Consider the following 16,124-nt stretch of genomic DNA (forward strand, 5'->3'; position numbering starts at 1 on the left):
TGAACTCATCCCCGTATCGTCACAGTCCATTTTTACCATTTTCTGCCATTTGTAGAGATCCCATTGGAAGGGGGGAGAACATTTTTTTTTCTTTTTTTTTTCTTGTCCCCTTGGACAGGTAATGTATTGGTGCACTAGTACATGGAGAGGTGCTGCTTGCCTGATGGTGGAACTGAATATAACAAAGGAACAAAAAACAATGTTCAGAATACGACTCAGGTGGAAGCTCCTCAAGAAAGAAATCTGGATTTTTAGCCTTTTTCTTAGTCCCAGAGGGCTCGAGTTCACTTCACTTCTCTGACCATGATTCCTTTGTCTGTCAATTTGCTGTTCTCTCTGTTGTGTGTTTGGTGAGCTTTGCAGTGAAAGTGCATTGCTCACAAGCCTTGTACTCTGTCCTCTTCAGACCACTGTGGCAAACTGCATCTCCGTGAATCATGATTACATCTTCTGTGGCTGCGCTGATGGCACTGTGCGGATTTTTAACCCTCTGAACCTTCACTTTGTCACCACGCTGCCGAAGCCGCATTTCTTGGGAACAGACATCGCAAGTGTGACTGAGGCCAGGTACTGTGGAGAGGATTGAAGGGGGCAGGGGAGGCTTGTGTGGGTTAAAACTATTCCCCAGGCTTTTGCCATCTGGATTGTGCTCTTTTTATGGATTAAAATTGGCAGTGTGTGGCTGATCTCCCCGAGTTCTAACAGCATTGCCTGGCATGGCTGGGCTAAAGCCCAAAGCTGGTTGCTAGATTACACAGCACGTCTTCTTCCTCATCTCCATGGAATTGCTCCTGTCTGGTGGCTTTTTGATTTTGGTTTACTCTGAGCAAGCAGGCAGAGAGGGTATGGGATGCTGCGGCACACTTCAGTTGCTTCTGTACCCGTGGCACATTTTTTGGTTATTGCTGGTGTAAGGGCTGAAGACTTTCTGTAGCAACTTACATTGTTAACAGATGCCCAGGCTTTTGTGTGGTATCTTTTCAAAGGCTCTGTTGCAATCTTTTATCAACCCGAATCTCTTACTGTTTCCCTCAGGATTTCTCTTCCCTCAATCTTGTACTTTGTTGTCTTGTTTTCCTCCATTGCCCCAGTATCTTCTGCCTTGGCTCTCAATTTCTCACCTTCTGAGATGGACAATTTCCCAGTTTTCTTCTGTTGCCTCTTTTCCACTGCTGTTCCTAGTGGGAAAAGGAATCCAAAGGTGTATGAATCCACCAGCTATCGTTCTAGTGGATATCTGGAGTTCCAACATCTACAGAGAGAAACAATTTTTTTTTTCTTGAATGTCTCAGCATGCTTTCTCTAAACTTCTGTTGGGAACTTGAGGTAAAAAGTTCAAACAGTACATTGCATAGCCCTTCTCCAGAGTATCTGTGGAATGATAATCCAATAATGAAGCTGGAAAAGGAACTATTTTAGTTTAAAGTTTTACTGGTTTCTGGTGGTGCTAAGCCAAGCAATTGCATACACAGACCATTTAAAAGTACTGTCTGCTGCTCTCATCCATCAGTCAAGTAGAAACATTCATGTGATTCTTAAGCATGCATTTTTAAGGTTGATTACAATTTTAACATTTTTTTATTACTTCCAAAAAGCTTGAAAACACAGGACTCTTTATATTCCCACAAATGCCAGAGCCTTTCTGTGGGATGCTGGTTGTCCACAACTGCCCACAACTGTATTCATGACTTGATTTTGTGATAGGGTCTGGGCTGCACTCTTAGCCCTCAAAGTTTTTCACTTGGAGAAGCAGGGCTCCAATTGTCCAGTGTACTTGGATTCATTTTGGCCCTCATCCCTGCATCTTCATCAGTCCTTTTAAATTGCCTGATCTCAACACCCTAACGCTCTGGCAGTAATTACGTTATTCAGTACCGTTAGCAGTGTTGTGAGATGGGTGAGTTCACCTCACATCAAGAGAATAGCTCCTTCTCTATGCAGCACTTAATGGAAGACCCCTGTTGAGGAAATACAGGGTTCGCATTGGCACAATCGTTACAAGCTGGGAAAGGGAGTGTTTCCTTCTTCTACAGAATCCCTCTGTATTTAAGTTTGCTTCAGATAACCTGCCTGCCTAGAAAGGACTGTGCCCATCTGCAGTTGCCCATCTAAGGAACCTGCTTTGGCAGAGGGGTTGGACCCGATGATCTTTTGAGGTCCCTTCCAACCCCTTCAATTCTGTGATTCTGTGATCTCATGAGTGCTCCAAGCAGCCCCAAGCTGGCCTTTGTGCTGGGCAGGGGTGGAAGGGAAGCATGTCAGACAAGTGGCAGCTGAAATGAATCATTCCCTTGTTCATTGTGCTGTTGTGCTCCTGTATTTTAAGTAGCAGCATGCTTCCCCTTGGTGCTGCTATTCCTCCATCTTCCCCTTTCTTTTGAGATTGCTTGACTTGGATTTTACCACTTGGTTATGCGGTGGTAAATGATGATGACCTCCAGTGATGATCAAGTGTACTCTTTGGTGGTTCTTCAGGGGGAATGAAATGCCTGTCTGTGGTGGGACTCTGGGTTGAATGGTAAGGAGAATGACTTTTGCTATGGGATTTTCTTTTTTCCTTGGGACTTTGCTTGTTCAACTGATAGGCCTTCCCAGCCAGCTACTCACTCTACCTGTATTCACCATAGTGAATTGTTCATCGAACCAGATCCCTGCAGCAAATCTGAGCTCCCATGTTCGACGTCCTTGCTCAGACCCCAGGAGAGCACAAGTTAACCAGGCTGTTGTTCTCTCTTTGCACAGTCGTCTTTTCTCCGGTATGGCTGATGCGAAGTATCCGGACACAATTGCCTTGACGTTTGATCCCACCAACCAGTGGCTCTCCTGTGTATACAATGACCACAGCCTGTATGTGTGGGATGTCAAAGACCCGAAGAAAGTGGGCAAGGTGTACTCTGCTTTGTACCACTCTTCCTGCGTGTGGAACGTTGAGGTAAAGATAGACAGGGAACATTGTCCGCAGGTGCAAGTCTTGGATTGTGAGTGGTGGTTGGGGAAGTCATCTGAAGAGCTGCCAAATTTGAATATAAATACTTAAAGCGGAGAGAAAGAGTTGACTCAATTTTCTTTCTGTGGTTACTGTGGTTGTTATGGGGCTTGGGTTGGAGCTGGAGGCAGTTCTTTGGCTGCACTGCAGGTGCTGACCAAATGTTTTAATTGCAGTGTGTTACTGGGAAAAAAATATGTATATCACCACTAAAAGGTGAGAGGTGACAGAAGGGACAGAAAAAGATAAAGCTAGATGGAAGAGCTTCTTTCACCAATACACGTGTTTGCTGCTGACCACAGAAAAAGGCGTTTAAGGTCTGTGGTGAGCAAGTGCTCCAAAGGCAAAGGAATGAAACAAGTGATAAGATCTCAGCTTAGGTCTTCATTAACGTATTTACCAGTACATCCTGCATTAACTTCCCAAGTGGTTATTGTCTTCCAATCTGTCTAGTTGACTTTGAGAGGGAAGTTCTAGTTCTCTTGAGAGGGAAGGATAAGGAGATATAGGAAAAAATGCAATTGATAATATGTTGATGTATATCCTAACAGTTATAAGGAAGAGGAAAAGTGGAAAGAAAGTGTGAAGAGGTTGAGGACTCTTTTTTATTTATTAATCACTTAACTCCCTTTCCTCATGGTTTATAAATTGACAATAGTACTTGAAATTCTCAGACAACAGTGCAGTGTTGTTGCATGGTCTTTGAGGTGCTCTTTGAACCATCAGGAGTAAAGAATGCTGGCTTATTGCAGGCTTCTTAAAGGGATGTTCTACATTCAGGGAAGCTCATTCAGCATTTGTTTGAAATGAATATGAAGCTGTGGTTTAGAAACAGGGTTTCCTTTGGAGAACTCCTGTCTGGCTCTCACCTTTACAAAGCAGAGAGGACAGTTCTTTCCTTTTACTCTGTTTTGAAACTTGCTTCTGGTATCTAGGATGCCAGTGCAGGACACTTTCATTCAGAGGTTGCTTTTACCTGCCTTTAGATGTATCCAGAGGTGAAGGACAACAATCAGTCATGCCTCCCCCCTGGTTCTTTCATCACCTGCTCCTCTGACAACACCATTCGTCTGTGGAACACTGAGAGCTCCAACATTCATGGCACAGCACTGCACCGCAACATCCTCAGCAATGTAAGATCCCAGGGTTTGGTCACTTCCTCGCTCTTGGGGTTTTTCTTTTTTATGCATAAGTATTCCTAAGTTAAGGCCCAGACTTCTCTGGACCTCTAACTCAACACAGGCTTCTCTGGAAGTAGAGCACAAGTCTAGTAAAATCTGTGGACCTGAAGAAACATAAAGGGAATAACAGATGTAAAGACAGCTTGTCTGAAATGGCCCTGGGTACTATTGTTTTTTCCATAAATCACCCAAGGATTCACCAAGCTTAGTCTTTTCCAAAACAGTTCATATCATGTGCTTCAGGAGGGCTGCTTTTATTTTTCCCAATCTCTGTATTGTGTAACCACTTGGAGATTCATTTGGAAAAGGTCTATTAAATGAGGCAGAGACTTGAGAGAATTAATGAGGAACATTTTACCCTCACTTCATCTATACTAAGGGTGAGGATACTCATCCAGTACAGTGATTGCTTATGGACATTTGCTTCTGCTGCCAGTTGTTTTGGAAGATCTTTGGGCACAGCAGCCTTGACCTGCCTGTTCTCAGCAATGTGCTCATGGTGGAAAAAGCTCCTTCTTTTGAACTCCTCTCAAAAGGCATGGGCTGACTTGGATGATGCTCAGAAGTCTTTCAGGTTCCTGCTGTGTCCTCTACTACATTGTAATCACTAATCCCAGAGCTTTTTTGTTGTGCAGGAGATGCTAATAGTTTCCAGCCTAAAGGGTAATCTTTTGCAAATGGTGGTTGTGAAACACAGCTGTGAAACTTTCATGCTGCAATATGAAGGGACTGAATGTTTGCTCCTAGCTAAAAGTTACCACCAATTACAGAATTACTGCCAATGAAGTTTATATGTGGGCCAGGAGCCATATTTCTAACTTCACTGTAATATTTTGTATCTAGTTAATATTTTTCTGGGTTTATTGTATTCCCAGGACTTGATGAAAATCATCTATGTAGATGACAACACTCAGGTACTTCTGGACACAGATTACAACTCAGGAGGAACTGCAGACAAAGCTGACACACAAGTGATGGACACAAAGGTGGGGATACGCACTGTCTGCGTGAGTCCCAGTGGGGAGCACCTGGCCTCAGGGGACAGGATAGGCACTCTCAGGTAATCCCACGTAACTTCTCGTGCAGGGTGAGGGCTGGGCAGGAATGAGAATCAAAACCAGATTTTGCTGGTTTTATTAAGCATACTAAAATCAGCCGTGTTATGTCTTAGGATATATGAGTTGCAGTCTCTGCAGGAAATGCTGAAAGTGGAAGCCCATGACTCTGAGATCCTATGTCTGGAGTACTCCAAACCTGACACAGGTAAATGCACTGGAGGTCCTTCCCTTTTGCATATGAATGTAAAGTGTTGAGCAAGTCAGAATGTCCAGCCATGGTATGTCAGAATCTTCAATGGGTTTTGGAGCAGGCTTATAGCACTGGGCTAGTAGACCGAGACTTTGAAAAAGGCATCTTTCGTGTACTCTTCCTTTGAATATTGTAGGTTAAGATTGAAACTTGTTCTGTCTGCTCTTGTGGTATGAAATTCGAGGGCATTTCTTAGTGTCCATCCCTGCAGTTTGCTACAGTATGTTTTGTTTCTAAGATGAATTAAGAAGCTGTTTTTAAAATGGTGACTGGAAGAGCAAATGGATTTTCAGTAACGGTCTTGCCCTCTTTTTAACTTTCTTACAGGGTTAAAGCTCTTAGCCTCAGCCAGTCGGGATAGATTGATTCATGTCTTGGATGCTGGAAAGGACTACAGCCTGCAGCAGACCCTGGATGAGCATTCTTCTTCCATTACTGCTGTGAAGTTTGCAGGTAGATAATTGCAACCTCCCTTCAACGTTGGATTTAAACACAGCTGTTGTCCCAGTGGACATAGTTGTGTCTGTGAAATAAATTGAACTGCTTAAATACTGAAAGTAGGTCAGGCTGAAGTTGCTGATGCTTTCTTTGTCATCTGTAGCTATAGTCCTAACAGAAGGTGCCTCTCTTTCCTATCTCTTTTTTCCTTCTCTTTCTTCATTGAAAAAACTTCTCCTGATTGAGTCCCCAAGAATTTCTTTAGAAATCTTTTTTTTATAATGATTTACTCCCTTTAACTGATGTCAGATGTTTATACCCTTTTCTTAGTAAGGACTACTGTGGAACAGTCATCCTAAAAAAAAACATAAATCCTAAACCCCAGAAAAATATTTTGGGATTAACCAGTCACAAGTAAGTTTGTCATTGCAAAGCAGAGTGAAGTTTTGCATTCATGATAATGGAGCACACTGCATCCCCAGCACTGTTGCTTCTGGTGGTCAAAGACATCGGTGTGGTGTGGTGTGCTGTTGTCAGGGAGCAACAAGGACTGGCTGATCTGCAGGAGAAGAGGAGCCCGTAGTCAAAGGTGACAGGAAGGCTGGCAGAGCTAGTGGCCTCAGTGGCAATGGGAAAGTCCTACAGTACCTAAACAGGGTGGAGCAGACTAAGTCCAGTGACAGTAAATTGATTCAGCCAGCAGTCCAGAGCACCAGACAAATCCATAGTGTTGAGACAGGTCCAGGAACAAGCCAGGAAGACAAATCAGCAAGTCAGACTCAGTCTGGAGTTGGTGTGCAAGGTTGGTCCCAGTTCAGCGATTGCCAGGCAAATCTATAGCAGCAAGGCAAGTTCGAGTTCAAATCAAGAAGCTGAGTGTGTGGGCCAGGGTTTGGATCAATGGGGTACATGGCCAGGTGTAGGTGTGGTTGCAGTGCTGCTGCAGCGTTGCTCAGTTGGGGTTCAAGGGTGAGAACCTGACCTTGAAAGTAGCTCTCAAATGAAAGTCTCAAGTAAAAGGACCTTGCTAAAACTTCATGGAGCACTTTCAGGGAGCCTCTGTTGAGGTGCTTTCAAGCTTTTTCTCAAGTGGCTTCAAGGCCAGCAAAAGTTCTCTGACAGCTCTGTCTTACAATGGCTTTGAATGCAGCCAGCTGAACTAGGAGATGGGGGAGGCATACTGAAAGCCCTGGCAGCTCAGGCCATTGTACTAGTCTGTGAGCTAAAAGCAGTCCTGCTCTAAGTGGGTGCAGCTCAAGTGTGTGATATTGTATCCATTTTCATTCCATTGAGTTTTTTCAGGTGCTGCTTTGATGAAGAAATAGATTGGTTACAAAACTGTGTTAAGGGAAGAAGGAAATCCTGACCCTTCAATAAGAAAGGGCAGCAAGAAATATGTGACTGATTTTGAGGACTGAAAATTGCCTATTGTTCGTTTTCAGCTTATACGGAGTGTGACCTGCCTTTCTCTTGTCATATTGCCACAGAGTACTGTGGCACACAGAAAATAAGAACATGAACATGTTACTGGGGGAAAAGACAGAATTACATCCTAATCTGTTGCATAAGTTCTCTGTGTTAAGATGTCATGCACTTTGAGCATTATCAGATTTTGTCCCTGAGAAAGGGCTTCTGTATTGCTGCAGTGTCATACTGCTAAGGTAGGAGTCGGTTTTAGTTAATCGGGTCTGGAATAAATGAGCAGTGGTATAAATTGAAGCATTTCCTCCACCTTGTATCTCTACTTATCTTTTGATCATCTTCTGCCTTTTTGTTCCAGCCAATGATGGGAAAGTGAGAATGATCAGCTGTGGAGCAGACAAGAGCATCTATTTCCGCACTGCGCAGAAGGTAAAGCTATTGCAGCTTGCTGTGTGTTTTTTTAATAATCTCTTCAAAAAAGAAGTACTTTAAAGAGCAATATCAGAATTCTGTAAGTGCTTGTTGCTGTTTCAGCCTCAGTGTCTCCCACTCTGTCTCAATACAAGAGATTACATTCAGAGAACTATTTCTGTGAAGCGTGCAGGGCTCCCAGCCTGACCTCTCTCAGCAAGATTCAAAGTAGAGAACTGTCGGGATATCTGCTTTTCTTCTGCTGTCCCAGCTATTGTGAAGAGTAGTGAAAGAATATGGGCTGGAGGGAGGAGTTTGCTGTACCTCCAGTCCCAGCTGCTCCCAGCACACCTGGTTAGGGGGAAGTGTTGGTTTGTGCTGGCTGTGTGAGAGCATCTGAATTTAGAAGTTTTTAATAATGGGTTAACTACTTGATTTTGACATGGTCTTTTACCTGCTTGCTTAGACAGGAGAAGGGGTTCAATTTACCCGAACACATCACATTGTTAGGAAGACCACTCTGTATGACATGGATGTGGATCCCAGCTGGAAATATGCAGCTATTGGTTGCCAGGATCGTAATATCAGGTTAGTTTTCACCTCTTGTCTTGAAAATATTCTTGCAATCATAAATGAGTTGGCCAGAGCAATCTGAGCCCCATCATTGTTCCTTGATTCTTTGCCACAGCACTTTCAGAGTGATTTGAGGTCTCACCTCAAACTCTGAGGTTGAACTCTGCTTTTTCCCTTGCTGATAACAACCAAACAAGTGTAGTTATATAGTAATGTCCCTTGGATTCTTGGCTTCTCACTGGGTTGCCCTGCAGAGCAAAGCCTTTCTACTGGAGAGAGAAAGTGTGCCTTCCTTGGCACATCATTGAGCTGTGGGGCAAGAACTTCTGCACTATGGTAACTTTTACTTTTAAAATTATGTCCAGTGAGAAGCTTTGAGATAATGTGAAGTAGCTGGGACTGCAGGAGAACTGAACTAGTTGTGACTGTCTTTTCACAAGTGGAGCCCATTCTCTGCTCCCTTTTTATTGATTTCTCCAGCCTGTCTGCTTCTGCCTTCAAAGCAAAGGAGAATCTCTGTAGTTGTGTGTCTCTTGTAGTATCTGGATGACATGCTGAGAATTCTGGACATAGCTCAATGCCACTGCTCAGTGTCATTTGTTTTTGCATTCTCATGTAAATAAAGGGTCTTGCTCTCTTAAACCTTTATTTTAATATGAAGAAACCACAGGTATTTTTATAGTAAGGGTGGACTGGCTGGAGCTTATTATGAGCTGTTCCTGCTACATAACCATTAAGACCCATAACAAGGCGTAGCAAGGCTTGCTCCCTCCCTTTCTACTTCCCTTCAGTGCCAGCATACTGTACTTGTTCTTGATTGAGAATCAAACATGAATTTTAAATCAGATAATCTGCTTGATATTTTATCGTCCAGTCTTAGGTCCTTACATTACTTTCAAGGTTGTTTCTTAAACCATTTAATTGATTGGTGGTTATAGTTTGTACAGACTGCAGCTCTACTTTCTGTGGTTAGGCCCTGTTCCCTGTATCTCATGTGAAATGTTCCCCCCAGGGTTTTCAACATAAGCAGTGGAAAGCAGAAGAAGCTTTACAAGGGATCCCAAGGTGAAGATGGCACCCTCATTAAAGTAAGTTGTTTTCTGTCTTCTTCCCTTTTCCTTTTTCCTACTCTTCTGAGTGTAGATTAGAGCGTAGAAGATGAAATATGAATCTGAACACAATAATGTTTTTGTTTTTTTTTTCTTGCTCTCTACTTTGCTTATCCTTATCCTGCTGTTGCTTCCTCCTACCTCCATCCTTAAGGGACAGTAATTTTTTAAAAAAAGTAATTTACAGATAATTTCTCTCTGTCCCCTGTGAGACGTAGTCCCATGCTGCAAAAGCAAGCAGAACTGCAACAATGTCTGTCAGGAAATACTTAAGTCTCCTTACTTCAGTCCTTTAATTTTTTGCTCAAGAGAGCTCATTTTGGCCTTCTTGATTGTTGTTGATAGGATTTTTAGGTGGAGTTGCCTGTTGATCAGAGTTGAGAAATGTCATTACTGGAGGGCAAGTGCAAGTTCAAGACTTTACAAGTTGGTAAAATTAAGTAGCATCTGCTCTGGAAAGCTCAAGTTCTCTGAGCCTTGGAGGGCTGGACAAACCCAGCACTTTTGTTTAGACAGAGTCTTTCATGTTTCACAGCTGCTGAGTGTATCCAGGCTTTGGGGTAACTTGCCTGCTTCTGCCACTTTCCTGTGCTTCCCTCATTTAAGATTTAGTATTAATACTGATGTTAGCACATTGGTGTGTGGAAGCGTTACATTCATGTCTTTAAAGGGGGAAGACCGATTGACAAAATCAAAGTATCTCTCTGCTTAAGTTACCAAACAAGCTTCTTCACTGTTTTTGTTTTCACTCATTTTTACATTTTCATATTTTTATACTTTCTAGAACAAATATTTCTGTTCAGCTGCACAGGCTTAGCAGTATTACTGATGGGTGTAAATAACTGGGTTAAAAAAAGGAGAGGAAAGCAAACAGCTTTGTTCAGAGTCACCTCTTCTTTTTTACAAAGAGAAACAAGTTCTCATTCTCTGTGTCTATTATATTCCTATCCAGTTTTTATAAGCCATAGTAATGAAAATGAAAAATTGATGGTAAGCTCAGGTGTCTGATTATATCTTTCTCAGAGTACAAACTGTGAAGTGTTGTTGGAAGCTGCATTTTTTTGTTTTTACTATCCTTTATTTTCCATGTGTATCTCAAGTGGGGAATCTCAATTATTTTGTTTGTTTTTAGGACAGTTATGTAACAAAGGGATTATAGTTGCCTCTGGAATTTAAACTTTTTTGGTATGTTGTTGTGAGGTCATAACATACATAGAAGTTTAGCAAATAGAACCCAAACAGTGACATCTGAAGCAAAAGATACAGCAACAAAATAAACATTATAGAAAAAAAGCTATTGTTATTTTAGCATAGTGGCTTCTTCAAAAACCAGACATTTTCACTCTTGATTCCTCAAAGTTCTGCAAAGCACAACGCATGGCATTTGCTGACGGTAGCTATATTTGCTGTGTAGTGCTGGTGTATATTTAAAACAAAACAAAACAAAAAAACAACAAAGTTGTGAATGCTGGAGATTTGACCACATCATCATCAAAGATGCTTTTTCTCTGTTAGTTTCTCTCCTCAGGATTGGAGTCTGAAATTTTCACTAAAGTCTGGCAGCTCTGATTTTATTTATTTTATTTATTTGTTTTGATTTTCTATTTTGTTTTTCTCTTACCTCCTAAACAGGTGCAAACTGATCCCTCTGGGCTTTATATTGCCACCAGTTGTTCTGACAAGAACCTCTCCATCTTTGATTTCTATTCTGGCGAGTGTGTTGCAACCATGTATGGGCACTCAGGTAGGGCATGTAAACTTGTGGAAACACATTTTTCTGCTCATGACTGTAATATTACTGTCTGATACTAGTCGAAGCTTTCTGAAGGTTCCTCTCCACCAAAGTTTACCCAGTGGGTATTTTGGACTAAGTTATATTTGGGTGAAATTGTCATAGTTTATTTCATTGCAAACTTTTTTCAGACTGCATTTTGCATTGGAAAACATAAGCACATGTGCATGTGTGCCTGTCAGGCCATGTATTTGTTTGCACAGTTAATGGACTGTGTAAGATAGTTTATGTTTTTTCAGTGTATGCTAAATTTTTTTATGATATACTCTCAGCTCCTGTAATGCAGGGGTTATTCTGTCATAGACAAGAAGAGACTTCAGTCTGTATGCTTATTTTGCCATGGCATAGCCTTTCTAATCTTAGGTGGTTATGGTAATTGGGGCATATCGATCTGTGAAGTGTTTGGCTTTAATCAGTCTGTGTTCAGCACAGCAATTCAAATTCTATTTGGCTAATGATCTGTTCTACTCTTAGAAATAATTAAAAGAAGGTTTATTGATTATGCTTTATTTCACACAGAAATTGTAACTGGGATGAAATTCAGTAATGACTGCAAACATCTGATCTCTGTTTCTGGTGACAGGTAAGGGGGATTTGTTTGTGATACCAGCTCATACCATCTTACACTAAATTTAATGTTTCTCCAGAAGGAAGGTAGATTTCATGAGGAATGTCTTATGAAGTCCAAAGAAACGTAAAGGCATTCTAAATCTGAAATGTGCTCTGGCAGAAATGATGCTTCCATAGAACAAGACATCTATGTGAAACGTTTTTCTTGTGGTTTTCTGAATGTAGGTACTATTATTCCCTGCTGTAAAGGAAACAGGGATGTGGCCTCTTACTTTACCACTCTCAGGTCCGTAGCATAATGCAGTGTAATGGAGTTTGTGATATTCTGAACAGCTGTGCCACAACTTTCTCTTACAGTACCCCCATTTGTGAGGTTTCACCATGTGAATGGGCCTGTCTAGCAGCAAAAAGGAAAGGCCTGTCCCCAGTCTTCCCACTCCTGTCCATATGGTCCTTTTCCCTGCTCCCCTAAGTCAGTTGTGGTGCAGCTGACCCCTCACTAAGCTGGTTCAGGTCACTACATCAGCAGCCCCTGGCTCCCCAGCTGAGGTTCCTGCTGATTATTGAGCCAAATCAGCTCATGAAAACATTAAATAATAACCAGACTGAGCCTAAGGGAAAAGCAGAATACATGCCAAATGTAATGATTGCAGAGGTGAGTAGACTCACTGCTTCTGGAATCAGTGAATGCTTAAATCAGCTGAAACTAATAAGATTTTCCTTTGAGAAACAAGGCTTCCTGGAGTGCCATTTCAAGGTCTGTGCAACCCAGATTCTCTCTTTTTCTCTCTCTCTTCTATTAATAAAACAACTGAACTGTAAACAGAGTTCTAGAGAGTCAATTGTTACAAAATGTAAAATATACTGCCTTAAATTGCATGAAGTTGTTACTTGTTTCAGTAAAAAGTAAATTTGTCTTTCCTTATTTCTTTCATGTGTGTAAATAGATTAAAGGAAAGGTTGCAGAATAAAGACCCCTTTTGTTGTGAATTTCTGATAAATTCCAGAAACATGGAAGCTTTGAGGTAGCCAGTGCTGCATGTGATTTAGTGCAATGTTCCCTTGTTGACATAAGAGAGTGTCATTTTCTTCACCAAGGGTGTGGAGGAGGAGGTTGAGAAGGGAGGAAGGGATTCGTGTAGAACTTAGCTTTAAGGAGCAGAGAAAGTGCCTTTTATGAAGGAGAACAGGGAAAATAGCCTGATCACACGCTGCAGCATGTGCAAAGAATGAAACTGGGAAGAGAACAATGGAGATGAGGGGCACAAGGATTGGGAGAAAAATACTGCACGTTCAAAAAAATAAAATAATAAAATAATAAAATATAAACAACAGAAAAAAAAAGGGGTAGGTGGAAGCATATTTATGCAAAGCTTTTTGTAGAATGTTAATGTATTTAATGCATTTACAAGTTCATGCTGTTTGCTGCTTATCTCTAGGTTTGATTGCTGTGGAGGCGGGGTAAATGAACAAGCCAGATTTGCTTGCCGAATTTTCTTTGTCACTTTTCAGTGTTGTCTCAGCAGCAGATTATAGTTGCTGTTATGTTCAGGAGAGATGCTTTTTGAGGAGAAGCAGCTGGCTGCCTTAGGTTGCCATAGTTCCCAGATGCAGTGCCTCACAACTTTCTCTTGGCTAAAAAGCTGGGGAGAAGGATGACAACGTTTTCACTGGTGATGGGAAGCTTCTGTGTCTGTGTGCGACTTGAGTAGCTGGGAGTGATGTTCCACTCGTGTGACAAAGCTCAGGGACTGGAGCCAAGAAGTGATTTGTCAGTTTTTTGTGAAATGGTGTTTTGTTGTTGTTGTTTGTTTCCTTTTGGTGTGGCATGAAAAAGAAACTTTTTAAAATGTCCTTTCATGAAACAAACAAAAGAAATAATGTAGAAGATGCAGGCATTCAAGATCCTGGTGCTTTTGGTGTTGCTTCTGGTCTTGGAGACCAAAATTCATGATCACTGTTCAAAATGGTAGAGGAAATGAATTTTTACAAACTAGCAAGGAAGGAGGGGAAAGCCCCTCATTGAAAATTCCTTTGTGCATTGGAGTACTGATGAATAGGGTGACACTGACAGATCTTGAAGAACTTGATTAAATACTCTTTGGATTCCAAAGTAGCAAGCCTGATGTTATAAGTGATAGCAAAAACACCACCCCTGTTTCTACATCAGCGTAAATACACCCAGCTAGACAGGAAAGATGGGTGAGATGAAAAGAATTAGTTAGCACTGAGGTTGTATTTTAAAGAAAATACTGGTTGCTTTATTGTCTAGTAGCTGAAGACGAGATACAGTGTTCTCTAATGTGATGAGGAATTTTTTTTTTAAGCCAGATTTCTGAAGAAAATGAAACCAGTGAGATGACACTTTGTTTCCCTTTCTTAAACACTTTTTTTAAACATCCATTGACCAAATTCCATCACATTCCTTAGAAGTTTCCTGGGGAGAGTCAGAATAGAAAAGTAGAAGAACTACCCTGGCTGTAAAAAGAATGACTGCATAAGCTTAACTGTTAGTACACCACAGAGAATCAATGAGATGGAGGGAGAGACTTTAGGAAAATCTTGCCCATAGGGGAAGGTGCAATCAGAGCCTGCAGCTTAACTGATGCTAAGAGGATGTAAAACACATCTGTAGAGAGACAGACTCCATTTATCCTTCTGGCTATGGAGTAACTTGTTACGATATTTCCTTCAGCAGCTGGTTAGGTAGGGGAATAAAGGTACAGGACGAGACGTGAGCCCGTGCAAATGTCTGTGCAGTTGCTCTAGTTCACAAGGAGTCTTTGCCAGGCAGGCTTTACATTTTTGTCATGAGGCTTGTGATGGGATTGAGTTTCCATTAAGCTATTCCTGTGTTTGTCTCTCCCCACCACAGTTTAGAAGTTATCTTGTTTGCCTTTGCAAATGAAATCGATAATGTTAATAAAACGAGCTGGGACTTAAACCAAGCCTTATCTTTCCCTCTTTCAGCTGCATCTTCATCTGGCGTCTGAGCTCAGAAATGACCATCAACATGCGGCAGCGACTATCTGACATGAAACAGAGAGGAAAGCAGGCAGAAAAGTCACCTCCACACAAGACAGCTGGACTCATGAGGTGAGCAGAGTAGACTGAGAAGAGCTGGCTTTGTAGGATTTAAAGTGAAAAGTGTGGCACTGGGGTTCAACTGGAAAGTTTTTGCTGTTTTCACTCACAGTGTCTTCTAAAAGTTCCATTACTCTTCTGTTGTTTTTGCCATGATTTTTGTGCCTCTTCTTTGGATATACAACCCTGACTGTGGTATTCCAGACAGGCTTACCTGCTGTTGCTTCACTGATTGCAATATGTATGTAGTGTCCCTTGTGTCTTATTTTAGTTTAATAATGTGGTCAAAAGCTTTTAACAAGCAGTCTAGTACTGAGATTGGTACACAGCATCCCACCTAGGAAGCCTTGTTCCTTCATGAATAAAACTTGGTGGATCTAGGCTGAATGCAATTTAAAGGTGATTTTCTGCAGTGGCAGTACTGACATAAACCTGTGAGCTGCATGAGTTTGCCATGTTGATCATAATTGTGAAAAGTTCTTACAGTTTTATAATTTCTTTGTTAACTATTTTCAGGAGGCTTTGAAGAAAGTCACCTTTAATTATAAATATAAAAATAATTTCCATGAGAAATTCTTGCCAGACAAATCATATTATTATTTTTGCTTGGTGAGCAACATAACTAAAAACTGCCACAGTCTACAAACTAAATAGATCTAAATTTATCTGGTGACCTTTCTTTAAAAAGTTGTTCTTAAACACAGACACTAGTTTCATGTAGAACAAGAGGGAGAGGAAATTATGAATTATTAGGGTAATGTCTTTGGATTCTCTACAGTTAGTAAATAGCTGAGATTCACTTGACCAAAAGCAACATAGGAAAGACTCCTGACAAAGGTGATGTGGGATCAAAGTGGAGGGGGGGGGAAAAAAAAGGAAGAAAAAAAAACAGAAAAAAGAAAAACAGAGCTTTTTGATGCTATGTCCCACAGTTTTCCTCCTCTGAATGTCTACGAATTGATTTCTGGATATAGAAGTGCCAAAGCTTTGGAGGACTTACCACATTGGTCGTTAGAGTATCACAAGGAGCTTCCTGCTCCCTTTGGGAGCGAGTAACATTTGAACAAGTCTGTCTGCATAGTTTCATTTGGGAAGGTCTTGATCTATTCATTCTTGAAACAACTCTTGCCTAATAAGTGCTTTCAGTAACGATACTAGAACTCATGAAGCCTTTTTCTAGCCAAAATTCTGGAGCTGTCAAGCAATGTGCTTTTTATAGCAGACTCTCCATTATTCCAGCAGCTGCCGCC

The 16,124-nt window shown here is 41.4% G+C and overlaps 1 protein-coding gene across 6 annotated transcripts in view; it reads left to right on the top strand.

Annotated features, from left to right (window-relative positions):
• Window positions 1–16,124, top strand: part of MAPKBP1 (mitogen-activated protein kinase binding protein 1) — a 92,699-nt gene that overhangs the window by 55,845 nt on the left and 20,730 nt on the right. For all 6 annotated transcript variants that reach the window (XM_068683916.1, XM_068683912.1, XM_068683917.1 and 3 more), the window contains 12 exons: window positions 407–567; window positions 2,743–2,932; window positions 3,973–4,119; window positions 5,043–5,227; window positions 5,339–5,430; window positions 5,803–5,928; window positions 7,694–7,764; window positions 8,213–8,334; window positions 9,332–9,407; window positions 11,061–11,172; window positions 11,740–11,803; window positions 14,761–14,886. In XM_068683916.1, coding sequence (XP_068540017.1) covers window positions 407–567; window positions 2,743–2,932; window positions 3,973–4,119; window positions 5,043–5,227; window positions 5,339–5,430; window positions 5,803–5,928; window positions 7,694–7,764; window positions 8,213–8,334; window positions 9,332–9,407; window positions 11,061–11,172; window positions 11,740–11,803; window positions 14,761–14,886 — 1,472 coding nt within the window. The remainder of the gene's footprint in view (window positions 1–406; window positions 568–2,742; window positions 2,933–3,972; window positions 4,120–5,042; window positions 5,228–5,338; window positions 5,431–5,802; window positions 5,929–7,693; window positions 7,765–8,212; window positions 8,335–9,331; window positions 9,408–11,060; window positions 11,173–11,739; window positions 11,804–14,760; window positions 14,887–16,124) is intronic.

The sequence above is a fragment of the Anas acuta genome, chromosome 5, assembly GCF_963932015.1.
Source record: "Anas acuta chromosome 5, bAnaAcu1.1, whole genome shotgun sequence".
In the NCBI taxonomy this organism is placed as follows: Eukaryota; Metazoa; Chordata; class Aves; order Anseriformes; family Anatidae; genus Anas; species Anas acuta.